Source organism: Mus musculus, chromosome 18 (assembly GCF_000001635.26).
Source record: "Mus musculus strain C57BL/6J chromosome 18, GRCm38.p6 C57BL/6J".
Lineage (NCBI taxonomy): Eukaryota > Metazoa > Chordata > Mammalia > Rodentia > Muridae > Mus > Mus musculus.
In genome coordinates, this window is record NC_000084.6 from 3,416,835 (window position 1) to 3,436,700 (window position 19,866).

The 19,866-nt window shown below is 38.3% G+C and overlaps 1 protein-coding gene across 4 annotated transcripts in view; it reads left to right on the top strand.

Moving 5' to 3' along the window:
• Cul2 (cullin 2) overlaps window positions 1-19,866 on the top strand; it is a 53,731-nt gene extending 33,865 nt beyond the window's left edge. For 2 of the 4 annotated variants that reach the window (NM_001360829.1, NM_029402.3), the window contains exons 5-21: window positions 701-806; window positions 1,730-1,812; window positions 2,513-2,609; window positions 2,698-2,808; window positions 4,369-4,531; window positions 6,635-6,759; window positions 7,616-7,723; window positions 8,678-8,737; window positions 9,261-9,389; window positions 9,483-9,569; window positions 9,924-10,076; window positions 10,329-10,406; window positions 12,736-12,802; window positions 14,078-14,280; window positions 14,650-14,751; window positions 17,160-17,276; window positions 18,010-19,866. In NM_001360829.1, coding sequence (NP_001347758.1) covers window positions 701-806; window positions 1,730-1,812; window positions 2,513-2,609; window positions 2,698-2,808; window positions 4,369-4,531; window positions 6,635-6,759; window positions 7,616-7,723; window positions 8,678-8,737; window positions 9,261-9,389; window positions 9,483-9,569; window positions 9,924-10,076; window positions 10,329-10,406; window positions 12,736-12,802; window positions 14,078-14,280; window positions 14,650-14,751; window positions 17,160-17,276; window positions 18,010-18,141 — 1,921 coding nt within the window. In that variant the 3' untranslated portion in view covers window positions 18,142-19,866. The remainder of the gene's footprint in view (window positions 1-700; window positions 807-1,729; window positions 1,813-2,512; window positions 2,610-2,697; window positions 2,809-4,368; window positions 4,532-6,634; window positions 6,760-7,615; window positions 7,724-8,677; window positions 8,738-9,260; window positions 9,390-9,482; window positions 9,570-9,923; window positions 10,077-10,328; window positions 10,407-12,735; window positions 12,803-14,077; window positions 14,281-14,649; window positions 14,752-17,159; window positions 17,277-18,009) is intronic. The other 2 variants (XM_006526275.4, XM_030250610.1) reach the window with 1 other exon arrangement.

Below are 19,866 nucleotides of genomic sequence, written 5' to 3' on the forward strand. Positions count from 1 at the left end.
TGCTATCTTAGCCTAGTCTATAACTTGCAATCCCCGTTGCTCAGCTTTTAGAACTTGATACTTGCCTGCTGCTCTTTTTTGATTGGTGTCAGAAGGGTGTCACCACCCTTATACTCCAGAGAGTAACTGAGCATATAAAAAGATCTATCAATGAAAGAAAAGGACTGTATGTGGTAGCAAGTGCTATGTAGTTGGTAAAATATTTTGTTCTTCACGGGAAGGTCGAGTTTAGAAGGAGATCAAGGCAGGCCCACAAGGTACAAGATGTGAATGAGAGCGGCCAGACATTGTCATCATGGCTACAGGGAATTGCAGACTGGAGATCAGTCTCATGTTGACCTCAATTCCTCCAGTCTTAGTCCTTCCTTAGCTGAAAGCCATTGTAAGAAATGCTGCTTAAAGTCAGGAGCATTGTGGTGAGAATCAAGGGGAAGCAGATCTTCTTGTTTTCCTATGCTGGGGGTCGTTTTATCCTTACTGTGTGAAAAGTTATTGGTGTAGTCAGCTTTGCAGAAAGTCCAGGGCTAACAATTTACTGTTCTCATTCATTCCTAACTTGTATATGTTTTCTTTTGGTGTTATCGCTGCATTAGTGTGTGAATGTATGACTCTTAGGATTTTGTGTCCTACAGCTGTCAGTTCTTTGCTTTCCTGACTGATTTTTGACTTTACATCCGTGGTTCTTACATTTGACTTTCAGGTATCTCAATACCCAGTATATTAAAAAGAATAAATTGACAGAAGCTGATATACAGTATGGCTATGGTGGAGTAGATATGAATGAACCACTTATGGAAATAGGAGAGGTAAGAACTTCTTTAAGTGACTGCACACATAGATTTGTCAGAGGACAGACAACTTTGTGTCTTCGATCTCCCCTTCCACCTGTCATCAGGGGTTGGCTCATCTCTATCTAGTACTTAAATATTGAACAATCAATAAGGATTTTACAAAACTATTAATTTTCAGTGATTATTACAGCCATAGGTGCAGGGGAGATGGCTCTGGGTAAAGTACTTGCCTCCTGACTGTGTAAGGCTGACAAGCTGGGCTTAATCTCTGGAACACACCTCATAATGGAAGGAGAGAATCAACTCCAGAACACAGACACACTAGTAATAATTAATAACAACAATAATATACAAGCATATATATGTGTATACATACATATACACACATATATACATATACAATAATAATTTTTAATCTTATAATTCTGAGGTGATGACTGCTTCTTTAAGTGAAAACTTATTTTTTCCTTCTGTTTTTGTTGTTGTTTTGTTTTGTTATTTTGAGCCAAATAAGCTTTAGTAAATACAGCCAGGACACTAGATGCCACCAGGTTCATAACTCGAATTCCTAGAGTATGGATTTCCTTCAGCTTTTGCTTATATTTTAAAATATCAATAATATTCCTATTGATGCATATTTCTATTAAAAAAAATCCTTGAGGACTGGTAAGATGGCTCAGCAGTTAAGAGCACTGATTGCTCTTCCAGAGGTCATGAGTTCAAATCCCAGTAACCACATGGTGGCTCCAATCATCCGTAATGAAAAACAAACAAACAAACAAACAAAACCTATGGGCCAGAGTGAGCAGGGCCGAAGCAACTAGGGGCTGGAGTGAGTGGGGCCCAGGGGGAAAAAAAAAGAATTATAAAAAAAATCTTTGAATGTTAAGGGAAAAACTACCTAATTCATCCTTGATGATTTCTGTTTTTCCTGGCAGCTAGCATTGGATATGTGGAGGAAGTTAATGGTTGAACCCCTTCAGAACATCCTCATCCGGATGCTGCTTCGAGAAATTAAAAAGTGAGTTTGGGTTTCTGTCCTCGGTGAATACCATTAGTGTGTGTATTGTTCCTATCAATTCTGACCTAGTGTGAGTCTACCTGACTTTTTTTGATCAGGTTTTCACTCTTAAGGTTTTTCTGGTGATTTTGGTGATTTCTTAAAGCAAATTCAAAATGGGATTGCCTTCTTGCTTTCCAATTCAGGTAGTTCACTGTTGGCATACAACAGCACGACTGATTTCTGTATGTTCATTCTGTAATCTGCAGATTAATTCATTTACTTTAATAGTGGTTTTTGGATTTTTGTTGTTGTTGGTGGTGGTGGTGGTATAAAATTTGGGATATATTTCTACCTCCAAGGCTATTTACAAACCAATACTTTTACTTTTTTCCCCAATTCAAATGCTATTTATTTATTTCTCCTATATGATTGCTGAGGCTGGAACTTAAAAGTTATGTTAAGCTGTGTTAAGGAAAAAAAAATGAGAGAAAATCTGCATCCTTGTTTTTCCCTTACTTTAAGAGAGAAGGCTACTCTTTTCCCATTGAGTTTCCATTGAGCAAGTGCTGGGACTAAAGGCGTGTGTCACCACACCTGGCTCATGCTTGCAGTTTTGACTTATACTTTTAGTTAGATTAGTAAGTTAGCAGCTATGTATTGGTGTGCTTGAGTATATGTCTGAATATTCAAACATATTTTATGTTATACTTTGTTTCAGTGATCGTGGTGGTGAAGATCCAAACCAGAAAGTAATCCATGGGGTTATTAACTCCTTTGTTCATGTTGAACAGTATAAGAAAAAATTTCCCTTAAAGGTAATTAAGCCTATTTCAAAACATGATGAGACCTGTATTTGTTGAAATTGTTCCAATTTTTACTAATACAGTTTTAATTGATTTTCAGTTTTATCAGGGAATATTCGTGTCTCCCTTTCTGACTGAAACGGGAGAATATTACAAGCAAGAAGCTTCAAATTTATTACAAGAATCAAATTGTTCACAGTATATGGAAAAGGTAAAAAACACCTCATGTGAATTTACCTGTTACACATCTTACAGTATTTTGAGAGTGTCCATATTTAATATTGTTTTAGTGTAAACATTTTTGTTATATTGTTTCTCCTAAGGAAAAAATGCTATTTTAGTTACATTATTAAAATTAATATAATATAGGCTCGGTAGATTGCTCTGTGATTAAGAGCACATCCACCTCTTGTAGAGGACCTGAGTTTAGTTCCCAGTATAACTACTTGTTCTCAGCCATTTAAGGAAATTCAGGTGAACCTGGAATACTTACCACCCTGTTTCTAATATAAATAGATAATATAAATAAAATAAAAATAACAAGGTGGAAAGAAAAAGTGAAAGACAAATAAATTAATCTGAGTCATGGTTAACTCATGGTCTGCTGAGTGTTGAGCACTGTCAAACCATCAGATGGAATTTTAAGCCCTACTAATATTTTTAAGAGTGATAAAGAGTCATTATAAGGAGACATGAGAATTTTTACTAGATGTTGTAAGTTTTCATTTCTTGACATTTTGAGAGTGAGTCTTGCTCTATAGCCTAGACTGGCCTTTGAGTCACTGCAGTACTGTGTGGCCTTCACCTCTAAGGCCTGGGATTACAGAGACACATTGCTGTCTGGCTTAACCAGCTTCGATTTGTAGGGTTAAGGTTCAAGCATTTTGTTATTAAATGATTTCTGTTAGTTGGTTTAACTGAGAAGATAAAATATTCTAAGAGAACCAGCAAAACAACACAGCAAGCACCTTTTAAAATCTAGAGACCTTTATTTTCCTGGCTGGGTGGTGGTGATGCATGTATTTAACCCAGCATTTGGGAGGCAGAGGCAGATGCATCTCTCTGTGATAATCTAGGGATCTTATTTTTTCTAACTACCCATAACTCATGGCATTTCAGTAGAATAGAGATACTGGTATTCCTTCCTCTATTCTTGAGCTTCATTACCTGTTGTAATGATTTCCCTTCTTATTTCTAGACTGATGAACCAGCAATCTTTAAAAGGTCGCACATAATTTCTGTAGCTTCCTATCAGAGTGGTTTCCTAGTCCTCACAATTGTACTTATGTATGTCTTTCTAGCATACTCTTTAAGGCTACATACAATGTTGTAATTTTTTTTTGTCAAAAAATTTGTCAGGTTCTTTTTCTCCTGTCTTCATTAGCTTTTTATTGACCTGTATGATTTGGATCTGCTTCCTTTTCATGCAGGGTAATCATTAATAAATGGTCTTCGTTGACATATTTGGGTCAGTATAAAAGTCTTTAACGTGACAGTTAAGGATTGTTTATGTACTTTGTGCTCTGTTTTGTGTTGGGTTCCCAGTTCAACAGATGATTTGGGCTGATGAGTGAAGGTTGTTGTTAGAATGCAGTCAGGGCATGTAGGTGACAGAGGTTAAGTTGATCTGAAATGACTAGTACATTTTGAGTTGAAATTGGTTGTGTAAAGCTTTTCCATAACCTTACCTGCATTCTCCCAAAGGCATTAAGAGCTGGCTGATGTTAAACATTGCATCATAGATCATGATTATAAGGATGTATTTCTGTAGGTTCTAGGTAGATTAAAAGATGAAGAAATTAGATGTCGAAAATATTTGCATCCAAGTTCATATACTAAAGTGATTCATGAGTGTCAGCAGCGGATGGTAGCAGACCACTTACAGTTCTTACATTCAGAGTGCCACAGCATCATTCAGCAAGAGAGGAAGAACGGTAAGCGCACCCGGGGACGGACCAGTGAGCAAAAATCAAACGACAAGTCTTAGTTTTTCTGCTGTTTCCTCTTACCTTAGATTTAAAACATACTTTAATACCCCCTGGTGTATTACATATTCCCTTAAGGTTATTGGTTAATCTTTTGGAAAAGCATTTTTAAGGTAGTCTAAAGTATAAAAAGATGAGTTAGGAAAATGTGTTTATACTTTTATATATCGCAAAGGCTACTTTCCTTCTATGCAGTAGGAAATCAAATCGGGAAGGGTAAAACAGGTGCTCCCTTTAAAGCAAGAGTTCACTGAGACGTCAGCAATAAATAGTGAAAACATTTGTTTCATTGCTGTTGTTTGGTGGTGTTTGTGTGTGACTTGTTATAGTCAGGAAGAATATAGGACATATCAGGAAATAAGTAGGATACCAGGAACTTCTGGTACCTTGGGATGAGAGTATAAATTGATGAAGCCATATCGCAATGCTAATACTGAGTATGAAGTATATATTTCATGACCCAGCAAGTCTCTCCGGTATGGGGTTCCTTCCCCTATGCATCTATCCATGTGTATACAAAACTATACAACAGGCTTCATAGCAATAATGTTCCTTTAATGACTAGAAACAGTCACACATTCACTGATGCATATACTACGGATTATTACAGAGGAGTAGCCATGAGTACATGAAAGCTGAACACAGCACAGATAAGCCTTATGTTCCACAAAAAAAAAAAAAAAAAAAAAAAAAAAAACCAAAAAAAACAAAACAAAACAAAACAAAACAAAAATGCAACGAAGAGAAAGAGTTGTGTAATCGTGTTCGTAGTTCAAGCCAGAGGAGTTCAGCCTATGGCTACTTTCCCTTACAGAGGAGCAGTATTGGGAGATGGATCAAGGGCATTTCTAGGTATAGGTAATGTCTATTATTTTAAGTCTGGGTGTGCATATTTGGGGTGTTGTGTGTTCATCTATAATAATTCACAAAGCCATATGTGTCTAGTTGTCTGCATGTATATTACATCTCAATAAGATGTTTAAGATAAACACAGTACACAGTTCAGTGGCACGGGAGGTTTTTTAAAAAAGATTTATTCATTTATTTTTTATTTTATGTGCTGTGATGTTTTGCCTGCATATATATATATATATATATGTCTGTGTGAAGGTATGAGCCACCATATAGGTTCTGGGAATAGGACTGTGGCTTCTGAAAGAGCAGCCAGTGTCCTTAACTGCTGAGCCATCTCTTCTCACCTTGCTGCTAGGTTCTCTGCTTAGAAGGATCTGCCCATAAGATTGACACAACCATAGCACATTTAATAGAGGTTTCTACTACACATATTAGGGTTTTTATTCCTGCACAAAACATCATGACCAAGAAGCAAGGTGGGGAGGAAACGGTTTATTCAGCTTACATTTTCCACATTGCTGTTCGTCACCATAGGAAGTCAGGACTAGAACTCAAGCGGATCAGAAAGTAGAGGCCATGGAGAAATGTTACTTACTGGCTTGCTTTCTTATAGAACCTAAGACTACCAGCCCGAGGATGGCACCACCCACAATAGGCCCTCCTACCCTTGATCTCTAATTGAAAATATTTCTTATAGCTGGATCTGAGGCATTTCCTCAAGGGAGGCTCCTTTCTCTGAGATAACTCCAGCTTGTGTCAAGTTGACAAACAAAACCAGCCAGTACAGATATTCTTGCTCATATTTTTAATTACAATATAATTTCCCATTAGTTTCCAAGTAACTAATAAAGTTGTGAAATGTGTGGATTTGCTTTATCGTCCAGTATAAAATACTTGTACGTTAAGATACTCTGTAGTTACCAGTAGCACACACATGTATAGTAGCACTTGAGTGAAAAAGAAGGGGAAGAATATGAGTATTTTCTTGATTTTCCTCCACCACCACTACATAGAAAGCAGCAACAACATCTGTCTTCTTTTGGGGAGTATGGCACAGCAGCTGGTAAGTGAGTTTGTGTGTTTGGATTCAAGTGGCAGATGGCTTTTATCCGCATACTGTACATTTAAGTTGTACATTTAAAAGCATGTATTACATAATAAGGTTCTTTGGGAAGTTAATAAACTTTTTCCTCTCAGACATGGCAAATATGTACGTCTTACTCCGTGCTGTGTCCAGTGGTTTACCTCATATGATTGAGGAGCTGCAGAAACATATCCATGACGAGGGCCTCAGAGCGACCAGTAACCTTACTCAGGAACATGTGAGTTGCACAGGGGAGCTAGAATGCTTCCTCTTAGGGGGATGTATATAGGGTTTGTGGGTTTTTTTTTTTTTAACTTTGATGGGCTATAAAATAATTTGTCATGAAAAACTAGGGCACCTGTATTCTAATATTTTAAATCTTGAATTTACTGAGCTTTTCTTGGAATTAAAACCATTGATCAGCCTCTTCCTCACAGTACTGATTGCCACGTAGCATTTGTTAACCTTCTGACAGGAAACTATTTGCAGTGTGTACACAATCATGTTGCTTTGTACATGGGGGATTTTTAAAGCCTCCTCTGCCTCTATGCTTGCCGTTCAAAATGCCACAGTGAAATACCCTCACCTTGCCTGACCTTCATTTATCTGAAATGGCCTTTGCTACTTAGTGACCATGTATTTGTTGCTGTTGTTACTAGGCATGTTCATAGTTTATTGCTAGGTTTGCAGATTCCAAGTATTGAGTGACATTGAACAAAAACTTAATTCTACCCAACTAACTCCAGGACCTCATTCTGAGGCACACACAGGCTTTCTCGTCCTTCTCAGAATTCATCCTAGTGTAGTTGGGCCTGGGATTTAGGGATCCCCCTGTGACCCAGCATAGTAGTATGTGTGCCTTTACATGGCAGAGGACCTGTCAGGCTGTTGTTGAATGGCAGTCCCATTTGATAGATAAAGAGAAGTCTTAAACTTTTAAGACCAATGTAACCAGAGATATGGAGTTGGGGATATGGAGGAGTATAAGTATAATTTGAGTATATAAGTATAAAAAAAATAAACTATATTCTTTATTCAAGTTTTGTTCTTGAAAATCTTAAAATGTGAATTTATACTTTGTATTTTGTTTTTAGATGCCAACACTATTTGTGGAATCAGTTTTGGAAGTACATGGTAAATTCGTTCAACTTATCAACACTGTTTTGAATGGTGATCAGCATTTTATGAGTGCTTTAGATAAGGTAACTTTAAAACAAATAACCCATGCATGTGATCTGTACATGGGATTTTCTTTAACCTGTGATGTGGTTTTCAGTTGGGCATCTTTGCTAGGCAGTCAAGTTTGAGAACCTTGAGCACTGAAATGTACATTAAATAACTAGTTTAAATTTGGGAATCTTAAATTTTAAAGTGGTAAAATGAACTTATAGTGTCTTATGTCAGTCTTTCTGAGTTATTAGTGACCTGGTGTGCATAATTCTAATTTTCTTTAGTTCTGGTCCTTTGTTAGAGCCCCGGCAGTGGCAGGACTATATTTCTGTTTAACCTATACCACATTTAGACTGTATTCATTCTTGGTTTGAAAGACACCATGAATTTGAATTGATATTTGACATAAGAAATTGACTCTTGATTTGTGAGATAGTCATCTTCCTGCTAATTTAACAGAACAGAGCTAAGCAGAAGGAATTCTTTTAACTCAGGGTTTCACAAGTTTCTGCCTAACTAATTATGTTGCTTTGGGCTTCTCATAGTACATGAAGATGTTCACCTAATGGTGACAGAAAGTAGCACAGAAAGAAGGAAAAGAAGCCCCACATCCCTGGGCCGCCAATATCCCTTTTAACACATGGCCTTGAGAGTTGCTGGGGATAGCTCAACCTCCAGTACCCATGTCAAAACAATGGTGTGATAGTGTAATCTAGTGCTGGAGAAGGCTGGGATCATGGGGCTTGCTGTCCAGCTAGCTTACACCCTAAGTCTCATGACAGACTCTGAAGATTTTGAAGAACAATAGCTAAGGTAGACCTTGCCTTCATTTATGTTTATACTTCTTTATGTGAACACCTATACATTACATACAGAGATAGAAAGAGAGATAGCTAAACTGTGGGTATTATAGACATAGATCAGATCCACAGCCACCACTTTTGCCTCCTTCTGGTAACTAATCACTGGGCTGTTTTCTCGTTTAGGCCCTTACATCTGTTGTAAATTACAGAGAACCCAAGTCTGTTTGCAAAGCGCCTGAACTGGTAAGTTTAGTTGCTTGAAGGTAATCTCATGTGAAGTTGTAAAGGGAAGTTACTAGAATGGCAAATTAATTTGTGTACTCATTTTCAGAATATGAAAATTGTCCGCATTATATATATATTTAAATTTACGTTCAGAATGCATTAAACAATGTTCCTTTTTTTAACCAAAGGAGAAAATATTTCATAAAGATGATAATCCTGTTAAAAAGGCATGCATACTATTCATTATCTGATTAGGTTTTTTTCTTAGTTCTAGTGTCTTATGTTTTTAAAACTTAGCTGATCACGCATGTTTTACATTCATAATATTAAAGTATAACTTTAGGATGTAACAGCTTTCAACATCTGTTGAGCCACTTTTGCTTTGCTTTTGTCCCATCGATGGTAACCGTTTACCGGCTTGTTTTCATGTTTATGCTCTTACATCTGTTCTAAGTGACAAACCTATGAGGCTTTGTGTTGCCGCCTTTGAAGTGTCTGTCCAAAGGGCCTTTGTAAGATGTATTATTACTTTCTCTTTGAGCTTGCTAAGTACTGTGACAACTTGCTAAAGAAGTCAGCGAAGGGGATGACTGAAAATGAAGTGGAGGACAAGCTCACTAGCTTCATCACAGTTTTCAAGTACATTGATGACAAGGACGTCTTTCAGAAGGTGAGCTGAACAGCATTCAGATCAGAGTTACCAGCTTCACTCTGTTTTGAATTTCAAGTCACAACAAAAGTAACCATTCCCATTTTCCTGCAGTTCTATGCAAGAATGCTAGCAAAACGTCTAATTCACGGGTTGTCTATGTCTATGGATTCTGAAGAAGCCATGATCAATAAATTAAAGGTACCATAAATCTTTAGTGTGATAGATAATATCATAGAAATCTTGTACCAACAGCCAAGTATGCTCATTATATGTAATGACTGTATACTTCAGCAGTCATTGATGTGTATACATACAGCAGGCTGTGTAAGTGGTCAGGCATGAGTGTATTTGTGTACAGTGTTGGGTGTCAGTATGAGATTCAAAGGGGCAGAGGTTTCCAGTGATTTAAGATGATCTTTAAGTTCAGTATTGATAACAAAAAAAAAAAAACAAAAACTACAACTAAAATAAAATAAAACCCTCTGGTCTCCTAATTGATCCCTGGCTGGTCATTCTCAGTTTAGGTTATATTCTTTGCAACTTGTTTTCCAGCAAGCCTGTGGTTATGAGTTTACCAGCAAGCTGCATCGAATGTATACAGACATGAGTGTCAGCGCTGATTTGAACAATAAGTTCAACAATTTCATCAGAAACCAAGACACCGTGATTGACTTGGGGATTAGTTTCCAAATATATGTTCTTCAGGTATGATAGTATTTTTCTTTTTTAGATTTATGAATCATTTTGACAATGTAATATAGAAGGTTAGCAAATGATGCCTGATAACGTCTAGTCAGCTTTTGAGCTGTGGACCACATTTTACAGACTTGGAATAAAATGGGCCATAGCACTGTCAGAATTCCAAGAAAGAGAAAAGGTGTCTCAGCAGCTCACCATTGAAATGGGTTTTTTGGGGTAGATATCTGTTGAACGTTTTATCTCACTGTTCCTTTTTAGGCTGGTGCGTGGCCTCTCACTCAGGCTCCTTCATCTACATTTGCAATTCCCCAAGAGCTAGAGAAAAGTGTACAGATGGTAAGTGTTCTGGGAAGCAAACAGTAAACAAAGGCATGGTAGTGATGCTCTGTGTGTGTGATTGTGTGTGTGTAGTATGTGTGTGTGTGTGTAGTGATGCTCTGTGTGTGTGTAGTGTGTGTGTGTGTAGTGATGCTTTGTGTGTGTGTGTGATGTGTGTGTGTGTGTAGTGATGCTTTGTGTGTGTGTGTGATGTGTGTGTGTGATGTGTGTGTGTGTGTGTGGTGTGTGTGTGTGTGTGTGTGTGTGTGTGTGTGTGTGTGTGTGTGATGTGTGTGTTTCAGTTTGGGGTTTATTTGTAATACACAGGAACCTCATCAGCTCTTAGTAAGCACCTGTAGTTCATAGGATGTGGTATTTTATGTAAGTTTAGGGATAATGGCAATGGATGGCTCAGTTGGGTAATGGCACTTGCTTGGTGAAGCCTGACAAACTGGATTCAATCTTCACACCCCTCGAGATTGATGGAGAGAGTCAGCTCCCATGAGTCGTCCTTTCACGCTCATGTGTGGCCCTAGCATGAACAACATACCACCATTCCAAATACATAGTTAAGTAAATAAATGTGTATTATTTTAGAAAAAAAGAGAAAGCTTCAAATCTTTCTACTTTCCCATTTGAACTTTGAAGCCATTTTTAGGCTTCATTTAGTTCTGGTAATATTTTAATTTTCCTGTAATTGAGACAAGTGTTAGGTATAGACTGAGATATGAAAGCATAATATGTGAAAGCTGCATTTTGAAGTGATTCTAAAGTGGGACAGAAATCCTAGAAGACTAAAGACTGACCTGTCTGAGGTTGTCTGAGAGTCTGCATATGCACATAAATGGGCAAATACATAAATACATTTTTTAAAGTAAAACTAAGTCTGTCACTCACGAAGAAACTTTGGGTTCTACCCCAACACAAATGTAATTAGGACTAATGTCTTTTATACATCCAGTCCAGCCAAGGAATTTTTTTTAATTCCTAAGCTTTGATAAAAATAAATTTTAAGGAAGTTTTTTCAACATTTATTTATTATGTATACAACATTCTGCCTGCCTGTATACTTGCAGGCCAGAAGAGGGCACCAGATCTCATTATAGATGGTTATGAGCCACCATATGGTTGCTAGGAATTGAACTCAGGAACTCAGAAGTCAGATGAGGTTGTGGGATCCCCTGGAACTGGAGTTGTGAGCAATCTATAAGCCATTTCTTATGGGTTCTGTGATCCAAAATGTCATTTGCAATTGGAGTATGCATTGTTAAGTACTGACTCTTTAGACTCTTGTTCATGCAATTATAAAGTTAAATGTACTAATATCAGCAAAAGGGCAGTAGATAGACACCTTGAACCCTAAAACTTTGTTCATGTGATTGTTTACACAATTGTTATATCATAGACCCCACTTTGTATTAACTACACATGTACATGGGCTAGCCTGTCATTTATGGGAAACTACGTGCTGGTAAATGTGAGTATGGTTTTCATGTTGAAACGTATGTGATGGTATATTTGGTCTTTAAACAAAATATATTAATATAAGGTTAATGTATTAATACAGATTAATATTGCCATTGATATTATTTCTGATTTTATACAAAGAAGTAAAATTAGCAGGTGTTGATTTGGGAATGGGATAGGACTGAGGCTCAGAGGCTGAGGTGGGGTGAGGTGACTGCAGCTCAAACATGAGGACTGTGAGGATGTGAGTTTAGATTCTAGTGCCCAGTGCTGTGCACAGTGAAAATGCAAGGACACCAGGGATTCATGACTGGCCAGTATAGCCCAGAGAGCAAGCTCCAGATTCAATGAAGCCCTCTTTCGAAATAATGTAAAGAAATGCTTGAGGATGGCATGCCCGTGTTGTTAACTTTACCCTTTACATACATACACACAAAAATAACATGGAATAAATAACATACTGACATGTCATAGCAACTTAAGCTGTAGAAGAGAAATATTTCAGAGCCGTGTCTGCCCTGCATGGCAGTTGAGTGCCCAAGTTACTCTGCCTGCCCCTTTTTAGTGCTGTTTCCCAGCATAGCCTCAGACTCCTGGATTGAAGTGAGCCTGTGTCAGCTTTGCATGTCTCTGGGACTATGAGTGTGCACTTGGGTAGAGTGCTCTATGTGCAAGAACCAGAGCAAGCAAGCTGCTGCAGACTCAGCAGAGGAACCACAATGGTGCCAGCACACCCACATAGCCGGGGGCTAGTCACGATCTGCACAGAGGTTCTGAACAAGGTTTTCACTAGGTGGGTTAAGATGCTTTTACCTTTACAGTATCATAATAAAGAAGTTTCAGGACCTTCAAATAGCTTGACATCTCTCTCTTTCAACAGTTTGAATTGTTTTATAGCCAGCATTTCAGTGGACGGAAGCTGACATGGTTGCATTATCTCTGTACAGGTAAAGAATGATTCCTTACTGCTCATTGAATGATATTTATGTGATTGTATTCCTTTAGAGTGTTAATTCCTGTGTTAATTCTACTTTTTAATGCACTTTCTTCCATCTCCCTTTCTGGTATCATTAAGGAACTTTATAATGCTGATAATAATATTCACTTTAAGAATTTCTTTGAGTTTTATAATGACAATACATTTTTGCAGCCATTCATTTTATACATAGTAGACAGTTTAGAAAAGCAGACTGATGGGTAAGATATTTTCGAATACCTGTTATCCAAAGTTTCCTTAGCACTGCCTACCGATTTCTAGTTAAAGTCCTCTAAGAATGCCTTCCTTCTTAGTTCCCTGGAGATGGTCAGCCAAAGCAAAAGCACATATTCTTCGTAGGCTTCAGGAAGGGCTGTGGGTGAGCACCCACAGTCCAGCTCACAGCTGGGCTATAACTCCACTTGCAGGGGATCTGACACCCTCTTCAGGCCTACTCAGGGACCAGGCACATATGTCATATAGATATGCATGCAAGCAAAATGCCCACACATGTAAAATTATAAACAACAAAAAAGAAATGACATAAGGAAGTGGATCCTGGTGCTGTGACCTTTATTAAGAACCCTGTTTTTAACCTTTGAAAGGCTGATCTCAGTACCAGTGTCATTTGCTTTGTATGACTGGCTTGCATCTTACATTGTAATTTCTTAGTAGTACTGCATTGATTGTGCAAGTTTATTGAATAAATTGAGTGTTCTGATTTTCTTCCTACATGTGAAATATGTTTGATGTTTACTTTTTTATCTTAAATTTCAAGCCTGTGTGTGTGAGTGAGTGTGTAGAAATTGCTTTTTTTTTTTCTTCCACAGTGTGGTTACACAGGGTTGAACTTAAGCCATCAGCCTTAGAGGATACACATAGAGTTCCCAACTGTCTCTCTTTGTCCTTTGTTTCTTCCATTCAGTTCTGGTTTTGCCACCTCTCTCTCCCACCAGTTCTGCTTTAGCTTTCCTGTTGCTAATTATCTAAATTCACTGCTTAAACTCTGACAAAGTTGTAATGGGTCAACTGTTACTATATACTACATACTCCCTACTTCAGCATTGACAGCCCATGTCCTCTAGGCAAGAACTTTCAAATGCCTTTGCATTAACCTTAAGATGTCTCTGGTTGGTTGGTTGGTTGGTTGGTTGGTTTGTTTGTTTGTTTAAGGAAAACAATCTAGAATATCAAATGGAAACACTTTGGATGATCACTGTACTGTCAATTTTTGTTTTAATCGTAGGTGAAGTTAAAATGAACTATTTGGGAAAACCATATGTAGCTATGGTTACAACCTACCAAATGGCAGTTCTTCTTGCCTTTAACAACAGTGAAACTGTCAGCTACAAAGAACTTCAAGACAGTACCCAGATGAATGAAAAGGAGCTGACCAAAACAATCAAATCATTACTTGATGTGAAAATGATTAACCATGATTCAGAAAAGGTAACCTTCCCAAGGGATTTCAACCCTTAGCAGATAGAGGCTCTTGTATGGGATATTGGCAGTTTTAAGGTTGTGTGATATTCATATGACTCTGTAAGTTAGCTTAGCAATTTTCCCAGAAGAAAAGGCCATTGGCTTTTCTAAAAATAAACAAAATACTATTGTGTGTTAACTGGATACATAAGAACCTTGGAAGCAAGAGTTCCTATAGAATCAACTCACTTGTTAGTATTGTGGCTACTGCAGCAGTTTCAGACAGAAGATGTATATATATTGGCTGGGCCTTAAAATAGCTAATTCCTAAATAGAAACTGAATAATGTTCTGGTAAATGTGAAATCAGAAAAAAAAAAATTTGTTTTAAATATAGGAAGATATCGATGCAGAATCTTCATTTTCATTAAATATGAGCTTCAGCAGTAAGAGAACAAAATTTAAGATTACTACGTCAATGCAGAAGGATACGCCACAAGTAAGTACTGGTTTGAATGTCATCTCTTCTAGAAATATTTAGGCAGTGTTTTGAAAGAGTCTATTTTATACCAAGATCGAGCAAACCTCTGCACTCTGAAATTAATAACATGATAATACTTCTCTGGTTTATTCTTGCAGTTGTTGGCCTTATTGACTGCCAGTATGTTAGTGTTTAAAAAATAAACAGCTTAGGCAAAACAGATCCAGCTCAGTTATCTACTCATTAATTAGCACATATCAAGTATAGGTGGTTGTGGCTTTATTGTGATATTTTCACATGTGTATACAATATATTTCTCTCCTCCCTCTCTTACTCTACTGCTGCCACCCTCTGCCCAGTCTACTTTGTTTTTCTTTTAATGACTCCATGAGTTGAATTTGGATTACTTAAAGGAACTTGGGCAACTTAACAGTGTCTTCACTTCTGCCTTAGTTAGGGTTTTATTGCTGTGAACAGACAGCATGACTAAGGCAACTCTTATAAAAACAACTTTTAATTGGGGCTGGCTGGCTTACAGGTTCAGAGGTTCTGTCCATTATCAAGGTGGGAGCATGGCAGTGTCCAGGCAGGCATGGCACAAGAGGAGCTGAGAGTTCTACATCTTCATCTGGAGTCTGCTAGCAGAATATTGGCTCCCAGGAAGCTAGGAAGAGGGTCTTAAAGCCCACATCCACATTGACACACCCACTCCAACAGGGCCACAACTTCAGATAGTGCCACTCCTTGGGCTGAGCATACACAAACAATCACAACTACTGAGCAAAATGCTTTCTTAGCAAACGTTAGCTGTATGTGAGGTGGAGCTAGTGAGTGGGTAAGGAAGAGACAGTATATGACCATGAATAAGTGAGCGAGTGAATAAATGGTAAATATTGAATGAAAACTTCAAATGGACTACGTAAATGCTCCGCCTGAGAACTGTATCCCCAACCCCACATTTTATTTTAAAGCATACTTAGGGCTTGTGAGTGTAACTCAAAGGTAGAATGCCTACCTCAAAGAAGGGAAGGCAGGAATGGTAGGGAAATTTAGCTTTTCTTTGCCTTCTCTTTAAAAATGCCCTTCTTGACATGATATGAGTTCATGCTTGAAACTGATTTTATAAAAGAAAATCTTAGGAAATACTTATCAAATGTGTGCATGGATGCACAGCTTGCCCTGAACAGTTTGGTCTGTTGAGCCAGCAGGAATGGGGTTGATACTCTTAGATATAGTCATGCGACTAGCTTTTGACAGAATTCAGCAATCAGTGATCATTGCTGTGGTTTGGAGTGGGGTTTGTTCAAAGACTTTCCTAACTGCTTTTTGTGGTCCGTGTGGGATGGATAGTAGATATCAGACCCCTGGAAGAACTATTCCATGAGGGAGACATGCATATTAATTGCCATGTATCTTGAACTTTAAGGTGACCAAGATCCTCCTTTTCTGTAGAATGAACAGTCTGAGGGATTTGTGTTTAAAAGCTGCTGTACTGTCCCTAATTCTCTGGCATCGTCTGTCTCTGTGTATGCCTCAAGCCCTTGTTTTTCAGTAGTGATCACACTTTTGTGGCCTGTCTTCTCTGTCATCTTTGAATGAGACAGAGGACCTCTTCCCTCAGTCCCTCGGTCCCCAGCCATAGCCTATCCATTTTGTGCACTTAGAGCTAACCACTGCACCTTGCTACTTTATCTGAAAGCATCTTGGCACAGAGGTTTACTGCTAAGACAACAGTCTTAAAATATTGTTCTGAGCAACTTAAGTCATTTCTTAGTTGTGTATTTAGATTGCATTATAATTTAGAATAGTGTAAACTTCAAAAGTGACCTATCTTTGTAATCCACTAGAGGTGATACCAGATGATTGTGGTATTGGCACAGCCCTAGTATATGGTTTATTGTTGTTGTTGCTGCTGCTGCTCTTTCTTGGTTTGAGCAGTGTATACATTTGGTAGTCAAAGGTCAGTTTTGGGTGTGATTTCTCGAAGCTATTCTTCCTCCATTCCTCCCTCTCCCTCCCTTTTTATTTTGAGGTAGCATTTTTGTCACTGGCTGAATAGTCTAGGCTGACTGACCTGCAGCAGCACTAACACACATGACACCATGCCTGGCCTTTTCACATAGGTGCTGGGCATAGAACTCTACCACGCTTATATAGTATAGAAAGCACTTCACCAACTAAGCTAATTTCCTACCCCTCTGAGATTATGATTTATTTTTTAAGACTTTTGTTTTGTTTTGCCTGCAAGCTTTTTTGTGCTTATTTATGCCTGAGGCAAGAGTCCAGAAGGGAGGGACTTGTCCACAGTGTGAAGGCTGGAAATGAAGCCTGGCTCTTCTGAGTGCAGCAGGTAGTCGCATCTGCTGAATCATCAATGACAGTGTCCTATTTGTGGGGGACCCCCCCCCCATTTTTTATAAAAACAGGAACTGGAACAGACTAGAAGTGCTGTAGATGAGGACCGGAAAATGTATCTTCAAGCTGCTATTGTCCGCATCATGAAAGCACGAAAAGTGCTTCGGCACAACGCCCTCATTCAAGAGGTAAAAGTGAAAAGCTCTGGGCTTTGGGGCTGGACCTTGTTAACGTTGAGGAAGGACTAATGTTGGCCAAATAGCATAAAGAAATGTTTGTTTTAAAGAGTTCTCAAATTTTCAAAATTTCAGTTTAGAGACGACTTTGCTAGGTTTGAACTAGAGATCCTAAACTTACCAGGTTGTTAAATGGCCTTTCCATCTGGAGAAGGGAACCACTTTAATGAATATTCCTTCATTCTGTTTATGCACCAATATTTGTGTGGAACGAACATCCTAGGGTTGCTCAGCAGTGCAGAGCTCTCAACTGAAAGAAAGGTTTGTGGCATTAGGAAAAAGCATCAGAGTAAAAGTAGCATTAGCACTAAATAGACTTGGAGCATGTTGAATATGTGGGTAGATGACATTGTTAGTAATTTCACTATGTGTAAGCTTTACTATTTTGCCATTGCTTATTCTGTGCTTTATTTCTTCTCCAATGCAACCGTTGGGTGTTTCTTTTACTGTGGACACAAACTTCACTATTGTTATCATGTAGAGACTGATAGGTGTTGCACAGTGATGTGCTACCTGCTCCATCAGGTCTGTGTGTTACAGAGCCCTGTGTTCAGGTCAACATTCACACACCCTTTTCCTTTAGATAGGTCTGTTGAAGCCGAAATGTGAGGCTCCTTACAACTAATTGGAAATGGATGCTTTTGCTGATTAACTTGAATAGTTTGATTCCCTGTCTGTCTCACAGGTAATCAGCCAGTCAAGAGCCAGGTTCAATCCCAGTATCAGCATGATTAAGAAGTGCATAGAAGTTCTGATAGACAAACAGTACATCGAGCGCAGCCAAGCATCTGCAGATGAATACAGTTACGTCGCATGACACCTTCTCCTGGTGCAGCTGTGAGGTCATTGCCATCCCCATTTGGTGAGCTCCTGTGGGAGAAAGCAGGCCTGTGCCTCCATACTTTGGTCGTCTGGCAGCCCCTGTTTTTCTGCTGTTTACAACATCACCAGTGCCACGTCATGAGCGTCAGAGAAAATGCCTAGAGATATTTCAAGCTCATGTCATTATGACGTTTCTTAAAACTTTATTAAAAGAATGAGTGAAGTATTGCTGAAATGTGGAATTTGGTTGGGTACCATGCTTTCTCCCCTCACGTTTGCAGTTGATGTGTTTTTTTTTTAATGTATCTTAAAGGACAAAAAATAAAAACTTAAATATTGTAATATGACAGATAACCTAATAATTGTATCTACATTAAAATGACAAACATGATGTTGCTGCTTGTCAAATAAAAAAAAAAAAAAATAAGCATAATGCCTTTTTCTATGATGACGGAATATCAGGTTGGACAGAAAATGAGACATCTGTAAATGCCTATGAGTCACCCAAGCAGCAAACAGCATTTCGTCATTTCATCATTTCGTCATGGTGATGAATTTACTTGGGCTCCCATCTAAAGTTCAATTAAAAGTGCCAGGGTTCTGTCTTTGAATACATAAGATTGTGAATTTGAGCTAATGGCATAAGCAGTTTTTGCATTTTGAGTAGGATGTAATTCTATCTGGTTTTGGTGATGAGCTGTACCACAGAAACGGAATACTATGCAGTGACTTCTAGGCTGGCAGAAAAGAACTGCTCACTCTTGACCCATTCTTCATGATACATCTATGCTAACATAATGGCTGTGGCTCATCTCCCAGAGTTTAGGAGACTATGAGTACAGTGAATTCCTTCCAGCTCCCCCTGCTCATCGCTGGCACCCTTCCACAGTGCAGATGACTCCCCCATCACAAGTTGATAGCAGGGCCCCTCAATGCTAAGGAGTTCCACCAGGCATCTTGTATAGGGACATGAGATTTCATGAGTTTGTTTCTAGTAGATAACAGGGGCATTCAGATACTCTGGTTACTATATTCTCCATCTGCCATCTCTAGATCACATTGCTGTTTTAAACCAGAGTATTTATATCTAACAGATAAGGCCTTAAATCCACAATAATATTCTGAACAAATAAATAGAACTTAATTTGCATTCTCATGTGGTTCATATTAAATTTAATGATTGGTTATTTGATTGCACCTTTTGTATCTTAAGCTTTCAAAAATCTGCTGGACTTCTAATGACTTCTACTGTCTTTATTATTTTGCCTTCCTACCTCGTGTAGATAATGGCAAAGCATATACTATTGTACATTCATGGTCAAAGAACAAGCCCCTTGTTTTGATAACTTGTTACAAGTTTTCCAAATTTATAAATATTAAATTAAGTCATAACCTGATACCAATTGTCAAGAAATGTTATATTGAAAAGTAGAAAAAATATTTGTGACAAATTCAAGTTTTCTTAACATTTCCTTCTTATTTATTGATGAGCAGAAAGAAGAAGGGAGTTCAGGTAAGTCTAGGCTCTACTGAGAAAGTGAAAATGTATTCATTGAATTCTGTCCCGCCCACTTCCTCCCCTGAGGAGCCCCTGACAAGAGCTCCAGCTTGGCTTTACTGGCTGCCATAGTGAGTGCTTATGGGCAGAGTGGGTCAACTACAGGAAGGTAGGAGAGGTAGGAAGGTAGGAGAGGGAAGGGACTTTTTTATACCTTATTGC